Source organism: Lasiodiplodia theobromae, assembly GCF_012971845.1.
Source record: "Lasiodiplodia theobromae strain AM2As chromosome Unknown scaffold_45, whole genome shotgun sequence".
Classification (NCBI taxonomy): Eukaryota; Fungi; Ascomycota; class Dothideomycetes; order Botryosphaeriales; family Botryosphaeriaceae; genus Lasiodiplodia; species Lasiodiplodia theobromae.
Genome location: NW_023336525.1, coordinates 87897 through 106069, shown reverse-complemented (window position 1 = coordinate 106069; position 18173 = coordinate 87897). Strand labels below are relative to the sequence as shown.

Sequence of the window (18173 nt, the reverse complement as noted above, 5' to 3'; positions counted from 1 at the left end):
TGAGATTTTATGATATGTGCCGCGGGGTTAGTGAATGGCGATGACACGAGTGACTATGGATGCTTAGGGAAACTTCTGTTAGCAGTAAGGCGCGCGTGCGGCAAGCCGGAGCCAGTGCTCAGACACCGAAGGAAGCAAAAGCCCACGTGAACCAGGCTTGAACAGCGGGCACGGTCCCCGGAGCAATGGTAGTAGCAGCATGTGACCGGGGTCTTGGACCCTGAGCAAACTGCGATGCAGGTCGTTTGTTTGTTACCTGTGGTCCTGGCCGGAATACGTCACTTTCAACGCCACCTCCGATCGCATTCTTGAGCACAGCACAATTGCGACTCGCGAATTCGATTGCTTTCCTCCTACTCTTGAGCATCCTCCTCATCCGCCATCACCGTCCAGCTCTTCGCAGCCTCTGTCCGACTCCGAACCTTTTTCAGCGACACGTCCAGCTCCCGCCAATCAGCGTCAGCCAAGCACTCTGGAATTCCAGTAGAGACAATGGGAAAACGAACGAGGAGGCTGCGCCTGGACCGGCCATCGCTTCCGCGCGAATGGTCGCGTCACAGCAACGGGCCGGTCCGCGACGTTATGGAGGAGGTGGAATTTAGAGTCAAGGGCGCGTCGCAGCGGCTCGGCGGCGGACAGGCTGCCGCCGGAGAAAAGGCGGCGCCGGCGCGACGTCAGCCACAAGGACAAGGGAGCAGCGGAGGAGCGACATCAGCCGTCTCAGACCGCTCTGCGGCCCGTCCGGACCTGGACAATCCGAACCTCATCGCGCTGGGCGCGCGCAACAAGCTCAATCGACGCAACTACGACGACGACGACCGCCCCGCCAAGTCGCAGTGGCAAGAGACCAGCCGTGTGCAGCTGAGTGCTGCTGAGCCCGTCTGGGAAGAGGACGCCGACGAGGACGCGAGGCCTGCGAAATTGCTGTGTCTGAGGCCCTACGGCCAGCTAACGCCGCTGAGCGACGGAGACGACGCTTCTGCTGCCCGCATGGCGCCCGCTCCTGCTCCGCTGGCCGCCCCCAACGGCCAGCCGGGGCCTCATCCCTCCTTCATCGAGGTTGCCAAGCCGTACATCTTCCAACAAAAGGTCGAGCAATACCTCGCCGCCATTGCCATGCCCGAGGCGAAGGAGGACAGCATCCGACTTCAAGGTGTGCAACTTATCGACAACGTTAGAAAATCATTGCAACTGTAAACACCCCTGTCCTATACTTATTTTGCCGATACTAACATGGTTAGACCGGTTCGTACATTCAACACAGCATGTGTCTACTACCACAAGTTCCGCCTGGTCCACGCCGACAACGAGTACAATCTAGTCGTAAGTATATGCCCTCTCTGACGTTTCCCTATACCTCGTTAGCTGATCAGTCCATAGGAAGCCGCACTGGCTGCCCTCTTCACAGCTTGCAAGATCGAAGATACGCTCAAGAAATCCAAGGAAATCATCTGCGCCTCCTTCAACCTCAAACTACCCCTAGGAGATCAGCTCTCTCCCGATGACCCAGTAAGCTTCTATCCTTACCCGGCTCTGCCCAAGTTCTCCCGAAACCACTTAATAACACGTAGCTCTTCTCCCGCCTCAAGCAATTGGAACAACCCTCCAAAGTCATCATCGGCCTCGAGCGGCTGATGCTGGAAGGCGCCGGCTTCGACTTCCGCAGCCGTCAGCCGCAGAAGTTGGTCATCAAGTTGGCGCGCTGGTGCGGATTCACCAAGGAGCGCGTCGGCAAAACCGCGTACAACATGTCACTCGACCTATACCGAACCTTCGCGCCGCTGAAGCAGACGACGGCCACCATGGCCCTGGCATGTGTCGAGCTGGCGGCACGTCTGTGTGACGCCCGTCTAGAGCGCGTCCAGGCGATTGACTACGCGCGGTGGAAGATTTCGAGGGCGGAGGTCATGGGTAAGCAACAACAGCACTACCACCATCTCGACATTCTCCTCCACTAAGACCACCAAACTGACCTGCGGGCTCCTCAGAAACCATGCTGGACCTCCTCGACCTCTACACCCACCACCGCAACACCAGCCTCATCGGCCCCCACCACCCGCTCGACACGTACATCAACGTGCGCATCGCGCTAAACCAAGAGTCCAAGGACGCCCACCTGCCCCGCTACACGCAATACGCCACCGCCACTTCTTCCTCCGCCCCCTCAACCACCACCGCCGCCGCCGCCGGCACCGGCGCAAGCAGCTCCTCCACCCTTCCCCCCAAGCCCGCCGCCGCAGCCGCCAACGGCCTCCCGCCCAAACCCGGCACCGCAGCGACGACACCCACCGGGGCAAACGGCACCTCCGCCCTACACCAACAACAACAACCTCCCGCAGCAGCAGTAGTGCCGCCCCCGTCAGTAGCAGCGATGGGGCCCCTCGCGCTCCCCATCTCGGCCATCGGCACCCGCGGCGTCGGCGGCACGGTGCGCTTCATGCTGGACGCGTCGTGCGCGCAGGAAGAGAAGAAGGCTGTCGAGCGCTACTTCAAGGACGAAGAGGAAGAGTACGAGGTCGAGGTCGAAGTGAGTGGCGGAGGTGGCAACACCGCTAACGATGGTGGGCGGATTGATAGCGGTGGCGAGAGGGAGAGGGATAGGGAGCGTGACAGGGACAGGGAGAGGGACAGAGATAGGGAGAGGGATAGGGACAGGGAGAGAGATAGGGAACGGGATAGGGACAGGGACCGAGGAAGGGGCCGGAGGTGAGGATCAGACACCGAAGGAAGGAGAAAAGAAAGAAAAGAAATAAGAAAGACGACGAGAGGTGGGAAGAGAGGAATTGGTGGTAAGTGATATATACCCGGGGCTCTCTTTTCTTTTAACATTGGTTCATTACACTCAAGTCCAGGAGGGACAAAAAAGATTGGGACTGATGGGGGGACTCCCATGGCTTGAAAGCGCGACGGCACGGAAAATATCGTGAATGGTTCCAGGCCATTGCGAAAGACAGGGCGATCCTGCGCTTTGAAAAGGGTGATTGAAGTATGGGCTACCGCCGCAGCCCGATAGGAACTGCTAGAAAATGATCAGAGAAAAGTTTACTGAGAAGCCCTGGCGCTGACGACAATCAAAGCCAGACACTACATAGGGTACAAGGTCAAAATAATTGTCAAGGGCAAAGAGTAGCTTATAGAAGTTTATCAAGGAAGGCCCAGGTACTCTCATCAATACGAGACGACTCATATTGCAAGCAGACTTGACGATTCTTTCCCAACATTCCTTCGCTACCCACTTGAGATGAGTAAACGCCTACCCAATGCACCCTGCCATATCATGCCATGCTGCTGTTCGCACCACCCAAAGGAAAAGAGGCAAAATCGGAAAGGAAATCTGAAAAGGAAATTAAATCGGTAGTAAAACCCCTTCAACTACCTCTCGGGGGTTTCTCTTCCGCTTATCCCCGTTCCTGATTCGCAGTCATGATCATCATCGTACAAAAGGCTGCATCCACCCGCGAATAAAAATAGTATAAAACACCTCTTCGGCTTCTGCATGACCACTCCATCCAATAAAACCGTCAGCTTTGAAGGGTGTTCAGAACTGGCTTTCTCCCCTTAAGCCGCCATCCAGCGGTCCTCATCATCAGCAACATCAAACTCCTCCGCACCGCCGCCGACACCAGCACTGCTGCTCACCGCACCAGCACCCGCCTCGCCCATACTCACGTCTTCTCCGCTATCACCATCAGCCACCGACTCCGGCTTCGACGACACGCCTTGTTGTAGCTGCTGGTTGTTTGCGTTCGGCGGATTGGGTGCCCATGAGAGCTGGACTCTACCAATCGACGGGATCTCTTGAGATTGTGCAATGAACTGTGCATAGCATCGCGTGTGTCAGTCTTGGGTCAAGAGTTCAAACGTGATAAAATTGCAAAGGATAGAGTTTAAGAAAAGGGGGGGGGGGGGGGGGACTTACGTTCTCAGCAATGTACCGCTCCTTGAAGGCGATGACCATGGCGTTCTTGCCTCCCTCCGGGTATGTGTCGATGCTGTCAAACTCGAAGTTGTTCTGCGCGAATAAAACATTAGTAAGGTCATGGTCTTTCTCAAACTCCGCTCAACCAGGTTCCAACTACAAGCCTGTGAGAAACAACTTACGAAAAGGTGGCTGCGCAGCGCCTCATCCCTATCTGGCGTCCACTCTTCCTCTCCATTGCCAATCTTGGCCACGACTCTCCTAGGCCGGAAGTCCAAACGCTTGACGGCGCCGCCCCTGGGCATGCCATAGCCGCCACGACCGCGATATCCGCCTCTGTATGAAGGATCGTAGCCACCACGACCGCGAGGAGCCCAGCTGCCGCGTCCACGGGAAGCTCCCCTGCCGCCGCGGCCACGATACGAAGTGCTTGTACCATAGCCAGGATCGTTGGGGTTGAGCCCCATGCTCTCCGCCTCCGCCTCCAGCTGCGCGAGCTTCAACCGCAATGCCTCGGTTTGCGAGCCAGGGGTCCTTGACTCGCTCGAGCCGTTGGCTCCTATCGACGATGACGCATCCGACTTGACGTCCGCATCGCCGCCCTTGATCGTTGGCGAGCTTGGCGCCTCGGTTTTCTTGTTGGCCGACTTCGCTGCCAATTTCTCCAGTAGCTTTTTGCGCTCTTCGGCTTGCGCCTTGATTTTCGCATCTAACTCAGCCTTCTTCGCCTCCGCCTCTCTAAGCTTTTGTTGCTTCTCCTCGTGTGCCTTCTGCGCTTCCTCTTGCCTCCGCTTAATCTCCTCCATATCGATCATCTCTTCTTCCTCCTTCTTCACGCCTTCGGTACTACGCCTGCCATTTGAACCATTGACGTCCGAGTGTTGGTCCGGCTTATACCAGTATACCTTTACGAAGCGGTTATCGAAGATGACCTTCGGGCTGTCGTACGCTTTGCGAGCAGACGAGTAGTCATCGTACTTGACCATCGCAAGACGCTTGTATCCATGCATCGTGATCTCCTCGATGTTGCCGAACTCGGAAAAAAACTCGCGTACGGCGTCTTCGGAGAATTTCTCTTCGGGAATGTTTTCTATGACGATGGTCGTGATGGAGCGGTCATGATTGGGCCCGGCTTGGGAGAAGTGGGCGCGTCCTCCACGGCGACCACTGTCACCGCGGCCACGCCCTCTACCTCCACGGCTCCTATCATGATGGCGGCGATCGCTGTGACCGTTCGCTCTGCGGTCGGTATCGATGGAAGCGTTCTTCGGGTCGTATTCTGGGGGACGTGGGTTAGCAGGTTGGAATGGTGCAGGCATCGCCTCTCCCAGCTGCCGTCGGACGGCGGGTGGTGCAAAGCTAGCCCGGTATGCTGAAAGGATGTTGGTCCCACCATCAGTAGGCACGATTATCGGATCTGTACCGTGTTCGTATGGACATGCGCTGCCCAATGCGCAGAAGCCCTTGGTATCGTAATCATGGCATCTTTCTCCAATCTTCCGCGGCGGCGGAGAGCCTGCGTGAGGAAACGCACTCTGGCCGAAGTTGTTCGGCGCGCCCATGGGCAGCTGCGGCATGCCCGGCAGAGGGGGAAAGCCTAAAGCTTGCATGGCCATGATCGCGCTCATCGGGTTGTTGGGGTCAACCTGAGGGAAGCCTTGCGGAAGATTGGGCATTTGCGGCATGGCTGCCTGTCCAGCGCCTGGCATACCCGCAATGCTCATGTCTCCGTGGCGACCTCCCCGGCCGCCCCCACCCTGGTAGTTTCCTCGGCGCATCTGCTTGATGGCCCTTTCTCCACCGGTTCCGCGGCTATAGTGAGAGTCCGGACCATCGCGCTGCTCGCTGCCTGCCCGATCTCCCCATGTCCGCTTGCGCGATTGATCTGCGTTGCTGTTATGAAAGCCGTTCTGAAATTGTGCGCTTGGGCGTCGATTACCATTGGCGGGGCCACTAGGCGGGTTGAAAGGCTGCGACTCGGCTTGTGTTTCTTGAGGCGCTGAAGACGCGTCTTCCGGAAGGTACGATTTCGTGCGGATGGTGTTGAAGACGTCGTCGACGAACGATCCAGTGTCTACAGATTACATCAACGTCGCTCACATGTATACGGCGGGGTGAAATTACGGTCGCGCAAGAAATCTTCCAGATTCTCCAAGCAATTGACCTTCACCTGCTCATCTGAATCTTCGGACCTGACCAAAGCTAGTACGTAGTCTGCGAGGACATCGGAATCTGCGTCGGAGCTGCTGAGCAGGTCAGTGTCCACCCTTGTGGCAAGATCATCCCTGAACGCGGCCATACATGTCTTCCAGCCTCTTGACAATCCATTTCTTTAGCAGCACGGCGTCATCGTCGCTGATGAGCATCTTCGCGGTCGGCCTCGGCGGCGATCGAACGGGTGTGTGATCCGGCGAAGTTGGCGCAAAGAAAAGGTATGCCGAACTGGTGAGGCGCTAGCGGAAAGTTCGCATTGAAGTGCTGCGCTGATGGTGGAATGGTTTAAGGTGTGGAGAGCGGCGGGCGCGCGAATGGTCCCCAAAATCATTGTCCAGAAACACGCTATGACGAAGAGCTCACGGCGCGCGCTCGGAGCTAGAGAAATTCCGCCTCGGTCACGTGCCTTCGCTGCAAGTGCATGGGTAGTTTCCATAGATTTGTGTACATTTTATCAAGGCACCGCAGGGACAGGTCATTTGTGTCATATCGTAAATTTCTAGCGCCCGGGATACACAAAAAAAGAAACATGCTAAAAGAAAAGGACATCAAGCGCATCATCAAAGTCGGCCTTCTACCGAACGGATATCCCTTGCCAATCATCCATCATATCTCTACATTGAGCCCGGTGAGATATCGAAACCCCCGTCGCCGTTTCCTAAACGGGGATAAAGATGATGAGCATTCCTGATGATGCCCCGAAGACCGGATATTTTTGAGAAAAGAGATTCCATCTTTTTGCGATAGAAACCTCTTACAACTTGTCGTAGTACTGCAGTGATTGTTAGCGGCGAACTCATGCATAAACGGGATGTGATCAAACTTACGTTCTCGTAACCGGGAACCTCGGGCTTGAGACCCTTCCTCTTGCGCATCTCCTCGACGACCTGGCCGGGCTGGGAGGTCTTGTCCAGAGGGGAGCCACCGGGCAGGATCTGCCAGTGGTCGAAGACGGACTGGGGGAAGGCCTGGCCGGAAGTGTTGGAGCGGAGATCGGCGTTGAAACCGAAGGACTCCTTGACGGGCAGGTAAGCCTTGACGTTGAACAGAGGGGTACCGGGGCGCTGGGCCTCCTCGAAGACGTGACCTCTCCTGCGGGTAAGGACACCGTAGATACCACCCATGGCCTGCTCGGGAACCTGGATCTCGACCAAGAAGACGGGCTCGAGGAGACCGGGGTCGGCAAGCAGGGTAGCAGCGTACAGGACACGGCGAGCAGTGGGGATGATCTGGCCACCACCACGGTGGATAGCATCGGCGTGCAGGGTAACATCCATGATGTTGAAGCGGATCGAGCGCATGGGCTCCTCGGCAATGGGACCTTCCTTGGTGGCCCACTGGAAACCGGAGACGACGGAGTCCTTGATTTCGTTGAGGTACTGGACGGCCTTGGTCTGGTCAACGAGGAGGTTGGCACCGTTGGTGTCGGGACCGAAGCACCAAATCTTACGGGCATCGGTGACATCCCAGCCGTGCTCGTCAGCAAGGTAACGGGCACGAGCCTTGAAATCGTCACGCGGGCCGATCTTGCCAGCCTCAATGTCCTTGGACACCTCCTCAGTAAGAGGCTGAGCGGTGACGTACAGACGGTTGTGCTTGTTGGGCGACTTGGACAGGGCAGTGATGCGGGACTCGCCACCGACGGTCTCACGGTACTGGACGACGGGGTCGGAGATGCGGAGAGGAACACCGGCGTGGTCCTCCTCAAGATCCTTCAAGCAAATCTCGAGGTGGAGCTCACCAGCACCAGCAACGACGTGCTCACCAGAGTCGGAGATGTAGGTAAGGACGCAAGGGTCGGACTTGGACAGACGCTTGAGACCCTCGACAAGCTTGGGCAGATCGTTGGCGTTCTTGACCTCGACGGAGCGCTGGACGACGGGCGAGACAGAGAACTTCATGACCTTCATGTTGTGGGCGGTCTCGTTGGTGGTGAGGGTACCAGACTTGAGCAGGAACTGGTCAATACCGACCAGACCCAGGATGTTACCGGCAGGGACATCCTCGATGGGCTCGACGAAACGACCCATCATGAGAATGGTACGCTGGATGGCCTTGACGAACAGGTCCTCCTTGCGGCCGGGGGTGTAGTTGGGGCCCTGGATGCGGACCTTGAGACCAGAGCGGACGGTACCGGAGAAGACACGACCGAAAGCGTAGAAACGACCCTTATCAGAGGTCGGAACCATCTTCGAGACGTACAGCATGAGAGGAGCCTTGGGGTCGCAGTCACGGATACCGATGGCGTTCTCGTCATCGTGGGGACCCTCGTACAGAGTCTCCATACGGTACTTCTGAGCGGTGGCGGGAGAAGGAAGGTGGAGAATCATCATCTCAAGCAGGGCATCAGCGGCAGGAAGGAACTTCCTCATGACGACCTTGAGGAGCTGCTTGCCCTCGAGGTCCTTCTCGTCGCTGGTGAGCTTGATCTCGAGCTTCTCGAGGAGAGTGGGGATCTCATCCTTCTTGAAGTTCATGACCGCGTTGAAGATGCGGAAGATGGGGTCAAGGATGAACTGGTTGAAGGCACGCTCGCCGTTCTCGGGAGCGGTCTTGGTCCACTTCTTGGTCTTGGGGTTGAAGTAGTTGTCGCCCTGTGGTCGGATTAGCAATTTGAGGGCTAAAATTTTCGGGAGAATCAGGACCTACCCAGAGACGCTCCATCATCTTGTTCTTGTCAACACCGAACTTCTTGGAGTACCTAGAAGCGAACTGGCGGACGGTGAAAGCCCAGCCGTGGAGACCGGAACCGAAGGCAACGGTACCCTTGTCGGGGTAGACCTGGACGTCACCGAGGACCTTGTCGAAGTAGGTGGCAATGACGACGTTGACGGACTCGATGACACGGGAGAAGTTCTGGTACAGGTCCTCCTTGGAGACCTGGAGCTCGAGAAGAGCACGGTCGACCTTGTTGATGATGACGACGGGCTTGATACGCTCACCAAGGGCCTGACGCAGGACAGTCTCGGTCTGGACGCAGACACCCTCGACGGTGTCGACGACGACGAGAGCACCATCAGTGACACGGAGGGCAGCAGTGACCTCAGAAGAGAAGTCAACGTGACCGGGCGAGTCAATCAGGTTGATCAAGAAGTCGTTCTTCTCGGTCTTGACGGGAATGTCCTTCAGGTCCTCGGCATCGATGAGCTGGGCGTACAGGGAGATGGCAGTGGACTTGATGGTGACACCACGCTCCTGCTCGTCGGGACGAGTATCGGTGAAACGAGCCTCACCAGCCTTGGCGGCGGAAATGATACCGGCACGCTGGACGAGGGAGTCGGTCAGGGTAGACTTGCCGTGGTCGACTGTGGGAATTGTCAGCGCCCGACCGGGTCTCCAGATGGTGTTGCGACTTACCATGGGCAATGACGGACATGTTCCTAATGTTAATAGGATTGTCCATGAGACCACGGATCTTTGATCATGTCAGTATGCCATTCGTCTTCGCAGATGTTGCTGTCTTCGACGTACCTCCTCGACGGTGAAGCTGTGAGCGAATTGTCAGCAAGTGTCGCATAGGCTGGATTGCGCCGCAGCGCCCGGCGACTCGCGGAGACAGCGCTGACGCTGCTCGGAAGACGCAGGACGCAGCGAGCGAAGGGATGCAGGACTTACTTGACCATCTTGGCGGTGTTGCGCGGATGTGCCGACTTGAAAAGACTTTTCTCGAGGAATCAAAGATACCCCGCTTTTGAGGTGGAGGGCGACGCTCAGCGAACGCTGTGTTGAGAGGCGCAGCCTTGGGGAGGAGGTAACTGCGATCAAGCACGAGTTTTCAAAGGCCGGGCGTGCCTTTTAAAGCTCGAGGTGATCGAGGACGAGTGTGGAGGGAGAAAGGAAAGGTCGGACAGCAGGTGGGATGATGGTTTTGCGCTGGCTGGGCGGCGGTGGGGCTCGCTTAATGCACACGATGCCCAATGGCAGAGCTCGAGCGCGGCAATCCACACAGCCATCTTCTCAAGCGCCCATCGCCCGCCGCGACGCACCAGAGAACCCCGCCCCCATCGACCCGCACGATTGCCCTCGGAATCCGCTTCTCGTCATCGCATTCCATTGCCAGCGCCACATCGTCGGGGCCGGGCTTGTCGACTCATAGCTAGGCGTATCGTGGTGTGCCGCATCTGGCGGGGTTTAGGGCCTTAGCTCCGACTGCGGTAACTCTCACGGGTTACCGCGCAGATTGAAACCGTGGTCGCCCGGCGAATGGCTCGCAGCTGCGAGCTTATAAGTTCGTCATGCCAGCCATTGACTCATTCCTGACACCGCGGAGTCATACCGCCGCATGTTACCAAGCCACCAAGTTGGTCTTACTGGGAGAGCTCGAGCAGCCAATCAGATGCCATGTTGAGCCATGCCGCTACCCAAGAATTCACCACCCCGCTTCACGTGACCGGGTGCTGATTCTTCAGCCTCAGTGTTGTGACACAATGAATTCCGCTATCTCTATTGATTCTGCTTTCCTAACTGTACACACTAAGCGCTTCTGCTATTTTTCTGAAGCTGGCCGCTTGTGGCAACACCAAATCAGGTGAGCTCGTGTCAACTGACCACAATAAAGCCTATAAATAGCTCCCCCTCTCTTTCTATGAGGCTGAGGTTCCAGCAGTTTGCCCAAAAAAAAAAAGAAAATGGAAGGCTGAGATCTGGCGGTCATGACCCGATCAGAAGGATGGCCGAAGGCCCATGGTGGGCGGAAGGTGGACTGATGGAAATCACGCCGATTTGACCGCGCTTGGACCAACATTCTGTTAAACACTGCAACTTTATGAATAAACGCTTTTGCTCCCTCTGAATGAGCAACTAAATTACTTAATTATAAACACAGAGTTCTAAATTGGCATCGTGAAGGCAAAGGGAGTAGATAGCCTATTGGAGGTGCTACAAGTAAGAGGTACTGGGGTGAATATTTGGTATTGAGAAAAAGCAAATAAACGCGGCAGATACACGCGATAATGAACGTAAGAAGTGGTGAGGTTGACATAATAGAAACTTATATTCAAACGAGAAGAATTTCCTCCCAATTGACTCCAGGATCACACGGATAGTTGAGTGCATCCCGGAAGAGCTTCCCATGACCGATGCGCTCCACCAAGGGAAGACCGTGGGAGTTCGAGACGGGCTGAACCAGCAACATGTTGAAAAGGTGCCCAACTTGTACCTGACCTTCGTTCTCATCAATTTCAGATCCACTTTCAGAAACCTCGTCCACCTCAATGATGCTGTCAGCATCGAGTGCTTTGATATGTGCTCTGTCCTCATCTACCCTGGCATCGTCACCACCGCGAATCAGGCGTACGTTTGCCTCGTATGTCTCGATTTTGTACTCCTCGTATTCGTTGTAAAAGGGTAATCCCTCAGAAAGAACCAGCAGCTGACATATTCCACTTGAAGGCGGCTCCCAATCGTCACAAGCCCATACATCTCCAGAGACCACACCGTCTTTGTCGTACAGTCCATGGCATCTAAGACCTGCACTGGTGGCGAGCTCATCCGGCTGGTAATCGTTGGGAAGATCACCAAGGCGAAAGTGGGCGGAAATGGTCCAGAAGTGCAGCAGTGAGGTCATTCCAGGTCTCGGAATTGGAGCAGCAGCCGTGCTTTTTTGCGGTGGCGGGAAGATCTCCAAATCTTTTGGTATCTTCTTTGCGGGTAGAGTTCTGGTACAGTCGATCCCCGCAAAACGGTTATTACACCCTGTCGATCCGGATGGGGGTTTGGTAATTGGAATTGGATTGTCGTCCCGGCTCTCGTAGCGGTACCACCTATTCCATGTACAGAATTTGAGCCACTGCTGTAGATCGTCGAATGTGTAGTCTCCATCAGAACAGCTTTCTGTCGGCATCCCTAGATGACCCCTTCGCTCCCCTTCCTTCTCTTGAAATGAAGCGTGCCGCACCAAGCTGTTGCCCTTCCAGCCAGTCCATGACCAGCTTGGACAATTAGGGCGGCGAGCAACGTACCCTTTTGCTTCCCAGAGAAGTGCCCAGTCTAACAAAGAGACCGGAAGACCCCAATGAAATGTTGTTTGGAGCACAGTCGATAGGACCTTCGAGACTCCTTCGAAAGCATTGAGGATGTCGCCGTCGTAACTCAGGTGCCGTGCGCTATAGTGATGAACGAGTGCCATATATTCAACAAAAGCTTTATCGGGATACCTTCTCACATAGAGTATGTTGATGCGGTAATTTTCGAAGTCATCGAACCCTTCAGCTGGTACGGCGGGATCGGAAGTAATATCTTCACGATATGTGCCTGTCGAGCACTGCCATATCGCCTGACCGCCAACCAAAAACAAGATGCGATTGCTGAGGTGGCGCTCCTGAAATCTACGGTGTTATATATCAGCGAGCCGAATATCGCGAAAGATATGGTTCTTTCTTACGTCCATGCACGCGTATCATAGACTGAATTGGAAAGGTAGTCATCCAAGTGAGTGATAGACAGGAGCTTCACACCCCTGACAACCTCTATATTTTGCATCTCACTTCTACTACCTGGACGCACACCACTGAGTCCGGAATTCGCATCATTTCCAGAAGCAGCAATGATAGTGAATAGTGAGCGAGAATATCTACAAGATATCAGTTACCGAGTATAGTAACGAATTTTATGACCTACATCACATCCATTGCATTGATAGCGGCGGATTTTGTCTGGGAATCATCCTGCACAATGCAGAGGCTATCAATCCATAGATAGCGGAATGAAAGTCTTGAGACTAGGAGCATGGCATCCCGAATTGTGGCCGGTATCTCTCCCTCCAGATCTGACAACGCGCCGCGTTCTCGCAATCTCGAGATGTTCTTCGATGTCGTTAGGAAAGTGTTCTTGGTTCCCCAAACATACGATAATGCTATGTACTCGGTGTGGCTGGATGCGTCCACAATGCACATGTCCTGCACATCGATCAGTTTAAAATGGGCAATCTGGCCCGCTTCTCCCTCTGACGGCAGGATAGTCTCATCGTCGCCCAAATGGATCTTGCGGCATTGGAAGATCCAGCTCTTCACTAGGTCGAAGTCGATATGATCCTGCTTCCACTCTCTACCGAGGAAAGGCTTTTCTGAGTCGGGAATCGTGGTTATAAGATCTGATTCGTTCATCGGGTCCATCCACGGCTCTGCCCTTACACGTATGCAGCGCGTGACAGGAATAGAGTCATGTGGAATCGTGTCGACGGTCCTATTGGGGTCAAATTCCCACGTATCCTTATACTTTCCCCAGTAGTCAAAGTTGGATTCCCACATGTCCTTGATATCTTGCCAGTTTCCGAGGTCGTAATTCCACGTATCCTCAGTAGGCCTGAAGATTGTTTTTTCATCCTCCCAATCAAGGTAGCATTGAATGGTCCTGGCAGTTTCATCTGGCAGTTCAGTGCTCCTCGCACCTATTGCCGAAAGAGCCAGCCTACACAACGGACAGTTTTGCCTCTCGATAATATCCGAAAGCGTTCCCAAGTGGAATTCTCCTGCTGAGTCCGGGGCGTCGTCGCCGGATCCGTATTCGAAGTACGAGCCGCGTAGGTCGAAGTTCTGGCAGGTCTGGCAAAGGCCTGAAGCGCCGCTAGCTGTTTCGTGGTCCATCGAGGTGTCTGTTCACAAGTAGATAGATATACGGAAGTGCTGTAGTTGAACTCTCAGAGTTGCAAAAGGAGAAAGATGATGGAAGAGGGGAGGTGGATTGCGCAAGGCTGATCAGATCGAAAAGCAACCGTTTTGTTCTTCAGCTCCAGCTGACAGCTCCTAAATTAGGCGAGAGCTGACAAGGCTGCTTTCCGGAGGGGCTTGTGAAACATCAGCCCTGATTCCTCGATATTCCTTTCCCCTCTCTTTTTTTTCTTTTTTTTTACACTTTGATGTGTCATCAACTGTTTAAACGTAGAATCGAGATCTAAAATCAGCGTAAAACGATGTATTTCAATAACATCCGGAAGCCAGTCGAAACTCACCCAGCTCACGGTATCCACTCTTCCGTAGGTAGGCAAATTCGCGAGTACCGAGTTTTATTCAGGCAATTTAGTATCTTTGTGCAGATGGTATTTGTAGACTGCTGCAAATTAACGCTTCGTTCCTTTGTTTGAAAAAAAGAAAAGCATGAAGAAAAAGAAAGAAAAAAGTAAGGAGAAGGAGACGAAGAAGAAGATAGTTCCATTTGTCATGTAATAGAGACCGTTCTGCCAGAATATACGCACACAACCAGCTAATGCTTATCACGCCGCCTAAAGCAGTACTCGCTGTTTAGTACAGGATTCAGAGCTTTGACTCTTTTCCCATCTCCCGCTTCGCCATTTCTCTCAGAACTCTCTTCAAAATCTTTCCACTTGCCGTCTTTGGAATAACGTCCAAGAACACCACACCTCCATCCAAGCACTTGTATTTCGCCAACCGCTCACTAACCCATTGTTTAACATCTCTCACAGTCAAGCTTGCCCCAGCCCTCTTCATAATGTATGCTCGAGGGACTTCGGATTGTGTCGCAGTGTCGAACACTCCAATGACCGCTGCATCCAGCACGTCGGGATGCGCCAGCAGTACTCCCTCGACTTCTGGCGGCGCAACCTGGAAGCCACGGACTTTGATAAGTTCCTACCCCGTATTAGTAGGTCCTCATGAGCTCTTCTCCCCCTTCTCAAAAAGTGAAAAGAGAACGCAGCAAGAGGGGGAGCAAAGAAACCGGAGCAGCAACATACCTTCTTCCTGTCCACAATCCAAAACACAGGGCCCTTCCCATCATCCTTATCCACGGCCTCAACCACATCCCCGGTGTGGAAAAATCCCTCCTCATCCCACTCCGCCCTGCTCACCCCACCCCTCTCGACATCAACATACCCCATCACAACCGTCGGACCCCTCACGCAAATCTCGCCCCTCACCACCCTCCCCTTCCCCTCCACCACGCCCCCCTCACCCACCTCCTTCCCGTCCTCATCCACCACCTTCACATCCAACCCAGCCAACGGCCTCCCCACCGCACCCGACGGCCCATCATCCCTCTCCCCCGGCGCAAACTGCGTCACCACGCACGCCGTCTCCGTCATGCCCCAAACCTGCGTGATGACCGCCTGGCCCTCCGCGCCGCCCTCATCCACCTTCCGATCCAGCAGCGCCTGCAGCCTCGCCTGCACCCCCGCCGACAGCGGCGCCGCACCACAACGGATCCAGCGTACGCTAGCCAAGGAGCAGCGCGGATCCTTCAGCATCTCCGGCGGCAGGTTGACGAGGGCTAGCACGCAGGGCGGCACGACGATGACATCGGTAATCGCGTGCGCGCAGATGGCGCGCAGCACCGCGGCCGGGTCGAAGCGCGGCATGACGTACGTCGTGTCGCCCGAGCGCAGCGTGCCGACGTGCAGCGACGGCGCGATGGCGGCGTGGAAGGGCGGCAGGAAGCTGATGCGGCGCGCGTAGGCCCGCCACGGCGGCGCCGACGACAGGTGCTGGTTGTTGCGGTTGGGCGAGACGTGGTAGAAGGCGAGCGTGTGCTGCGCGATCAGGTTGGCGTGCGTGAGGGGCACGGGCTTGGGGAGGCCTGAGGTGCCGGAGCTGAAGAGGAGCATGGCAGTGGTGGTGGCGTTGGCGGCGGCGGCGGTGGAGGACGACGGGGAGGAGGAGGAGGGCGCGTGAAGACGGTGCCAGTCCTGCGAGCCGTGCTGGAGGAGTGTGCGCCAGGACGGGTGCGAGGTGGTGCTGGCCGAGGTGGGAGTGGAGAGTGGGACGTGGTGGTCGAAGATGAGGACGCGAGGCCGATGGTCGTCTTGCTGAGCGAGCAGATCCTTGCCGTAGGGGGTGGCGAGAATTGCAGGGAGGAGGTCTGGCTCGCTGATGACCATCTTCACACGAGACGCACGTAGGTGGTGCTCGAGCTCAAAGGGAGTGTAGCCAGGGTTGGTGCCAGTAAAGACACATCCGGCGGCTATAATGCCGAGGACGAGGACGGAATAGTATATCTAAATTCGGTAAGAGATTTTCAGTCAGGATGAGCCATGGCAGAGGAATGGTTGTGATAAAGAGCAGACTTACATCGCTGAACGAAGTAATGCAGACTGTATCACCAGGCTTGAGCCCCGCTTTCTTGAAGCCAGCAACAAGCTGCCTGATTATGGCGCGGGTCTCTTTGGCTGAAACTGAACGTGAGGGGTCTAACGCATCGACCCAGAGCTGCCACCCTTTGTCAGATTCTCCAGACTGAGGTTGGTTAACGAGGAACGCACGAGCTTATCCTGGTCATATTCTCCATCGTCAAGGCCCCAGGACAGAATGTCTTTTGTGCTGATCTCGGGGTATTCTGGGGAAAGGTATGGCATTGTTGAAGCAGGAAATCTACAATCGAGGGCTTGAGTAGGAAGAAGGGAAGAAAGTGTCAGAGAGCTGACTACTTTTTCTCACCGAGCTCCGACTCTGATATACTGTTTGCATATCGGCCCCCGTACCATTTAAGTGATCGTCGCAGAATCCCAGTTGGTGGGGTAAGCACTAAGCTTTATCTGCCGTGTGGCCCCTCAGGCTAAGCACGTCCAAGCTTATCTTGCAGACATTTCCGGGTCACAGCGAGGGAATAAGATATTAGAGAGTGGGTTTTTAGAGGACCTCGAGGCTAAGTGGCTCGGCAAACGGTTCCTATTTAGGTAATACGCGTGGAGAAATCAGGCACTGCTGTGCATGCATCTACTCCCTAAACCACGTGTTGATAAAGGGTGAGTGTAATTCCTGTTTCGCGATTTTATCCGAGCGGTGGCTGTAAGCTGACAGCCACGTATGCAATGGCAAGGTGAAATGAGTACTGTTTTGGCCAAAGCCTGGGAAGGCCGTTTGAGAGATGGCTTCGATCAGCACAATAATTACTCCAATCACGGCACCAGAAAGTTCGAGTGATTTGGTGTATCCTGCCAACCGTAATCCAATTCAATCCAAAAGCTGTAGTGGTGGATATCAAGTGCTCCCTCCTTGCAAAAGTAATGCCCCCTCTGTCGCGCACCTAAGAAAATCATACTTCCCCGAATCTAGTAGGATTGTCTGACTTGATGTTTGTTGTTTTTATTGTTGTTGTTCTTTCGCACGTAGATGCCTCTTCTCCTAATCTTCCCCGGCATCTTCGACGGTTGCGGGCTTGGCCTCTGTGACCTTTGATGTAGTGTGTTCAGTCTTCTGTCTCTTGATGTCAGGTGATCCATCAAGTTTAGGTTCAGTGGTGGGAGGGTCGGGCAAACGCTTCGCCAGGTTCTCAGCTTCCGTCTCGGTCTCCTTGCCTTGCTCAGTGTTCTCGGCGGGAGGGAAGTACTTCCTACAGCGTAGCATCCAGCATTAGCATGAAAAAATCCGACTAACACATTGCCATGGAAAGATACTTACGGCAGCACCCTTAGGTAGGCATCCTCGTCCTTCTTCAGAAAATTGCAAAACACAATCCTGTCCAACACGTCTCCTTCTTGCTCGTCCAACCACGCCCGCACCTCACTCGTCGCCGCCTCGGCCGCCTCACCGCTGGGGTATCCATAAATGCCCGTACTCAGCGCGCTGAACGCCACGCTCTTGCATCCGTTCTGCTTCGCCAGGTCCAAGCTCCTGCGATAGCACCCGCGCAGCAAGTGCTCGTGGCGACCCCTCATATTCTTGCGCGCATACACCGGGCCGACAGCGTGAATGACGTGCTTGGCAGGCAGCCTGTAGCCCTTCGTGATCTTAGCCGAGCCGGTGTCGCAGCCGTCCAGCATGGCGCACTCGTCGAGCAGTTCGGGCCCAGCGGCGCGATGGATGGCGCCGTCGACACCGCCACCGCCCAGCAGCGACTCGTTGGCGGCGTTGACGATGGCGTCGACGCCCAGCGTCGTGATGTCGGTGCGGATCAGCGCGATGCGCGCGTTGTGCGAGGCGTTGGGCGGAGCGGCGGCGGCGGCGGGGAGCGGGGCAGCCAGCATCTTGCTGGCGTAGAGGGTGGTTAGAGTGGGAATGTTGGTGAGTGGTACGACTCTGGAGGCCATTTTGGTGAGCAGTGGCATGAGCTGGTTGCGATTGATCGGTCGGGAGGCTGGGTGATGCAGAGG

General features: G+C 55.3%; 7 protein-coding genes across 7 annotated transcripts; 1 reads left to right on the top strand and 6 right to left on the bottom strand.

Moving 5' to 3' along the window:
* Window positions 1-492: 492 nt before the first annotated feature.
* On the top strand, window positions 493-2710 carry LTHEOB_11140 (C-type cyclin; the record flags this gene model as incomplete). The annotated part of the gene is made up of 5 exons (XM_035507864.1): window positions 493-1193; window positions 1242-1323; window positions 1381-1509; window positions 1572-1911; window positions 1989-2710. 5 exons carry the CDS (start codon window positions 493-495, stop codon window positions 2708-2710), a joined length of 1974 nt encoding a protein of 657 aa, XP_035366716.1.
* An 848-nt stretch (window positions 2711-3558) lies between these two features.
* Window positions 3559-6285, bottom strand: LTHEOB_11139 (CCCH zinc finger and RRM domain-containing protein; the record flags this gene model as incomplete). Its single annotated transcript, XM_035507862.1, has 8 exons — window positions 3559-3816; window positions 3920-4012; window positions 4102-5198; window positions 5454-5576; window positions 5631-5804; window positions 5859-5993; window positions 6044-6162; window positions 6221-6285. 8 exons carry the CDS (start codon window positions 6283-6285, stop codon window positions 3559-3561), a joined length of 2064 nt encoding a protein of 687 aa, XP_035366715.1.
* Window positions 6286-6887: 602 nt separating this feature from the next.
* On the bottom strand, window positions 6888-9756 carry LTHEOB_11138 (Translation elongation factor; the record flags this gene model as incomplete). The annotated part of the gene is made up of 6 exons (XM_035507861.1): window positions 6888-6905; window positions 6961-8727; window positions 8783-9438; window positions 9491-9548; window positions 9605-9620; window positions 9749-9756. 6 exons carry the CDS (start codon window positions 9754-9756, stop codon window positions 6888-6890), a joined length of 2523 nt encoding a protein of 840 aa, XP_035366714.1.
* A 1373-nt stretch (window positions 9757-11129) lies between these two features.
* LTHEOB_11137 (Heterokaryon incompatibility protein) lies at window positions 11130-11699 on the bottom strand (the record flags this gene model as incomplete). Its single annotated transcript, XM_035507860.1, has 1 exon — window positions 11130-11699. The coding sequence occupies one exon, from the start codon at window positions 11697-11699 to the stop codon at window positions 11130-11132; it is 570 nt and encodes a 189-aa protein (XP_035366713.1).
* Window positions 11700-12747: 1048 nt separating this feature from the next.
* On the bottom strand, window positions 12748-13716 carry LTHEOB_11136 (Heterokaryon incompatibility protein; the record flags this gene model as incomplete). The annotated part of the gene is made up of 1 exon (XM_035507859.1): window positions 12748-13716. One exon carries the CDS (start codon window positions 13714-13716, stop codon window positions 12748-12750), a length of 969 nt encoding a protein of 322 aa, XP_035366712.1.
* Window positions 13717-14382: 666 nt separating this feature from the next.
* On the bottom strand, window positions 14383-16436 carry LTHEOB_11135 (AMP-binding domain protein; the record flags this gene model as incomplete). The annotated part of the gene is made up of 4 exons (XM_035507858.1): window positions 14383-14718; window positions 14823-16079; window positions 16153-16290; window positions 16344-16436. 4 exons carry the CDS (start codon window positions 16434-16436, stop codon window positions 14383-14385), a joined length of 1824 nt encoding a protein of 607 aa, XP_035366711.1.
* Window positions 16437-17205: 769 nt separating this feature from the next.
* LTHEOB_11134 (Lrp16 family protein) lies at window positions 17206-18110 on the bottom strand (the record flags this gene model as incomplete). Its single annotated transcript, XM_035507857.1, has 2 exons — window positions 17206-17413; window positions 17482-18110. The coding sequence occupies 2 exons, from the start codon at window positions 18108-18110 to the stop codon at window positions 17206-17208; spliced, it is 837 nt and encodes a 278-aa protein (XP_035366710.1).
* Window positions 18111-18173: the final 63 nt, after the last annotated feature.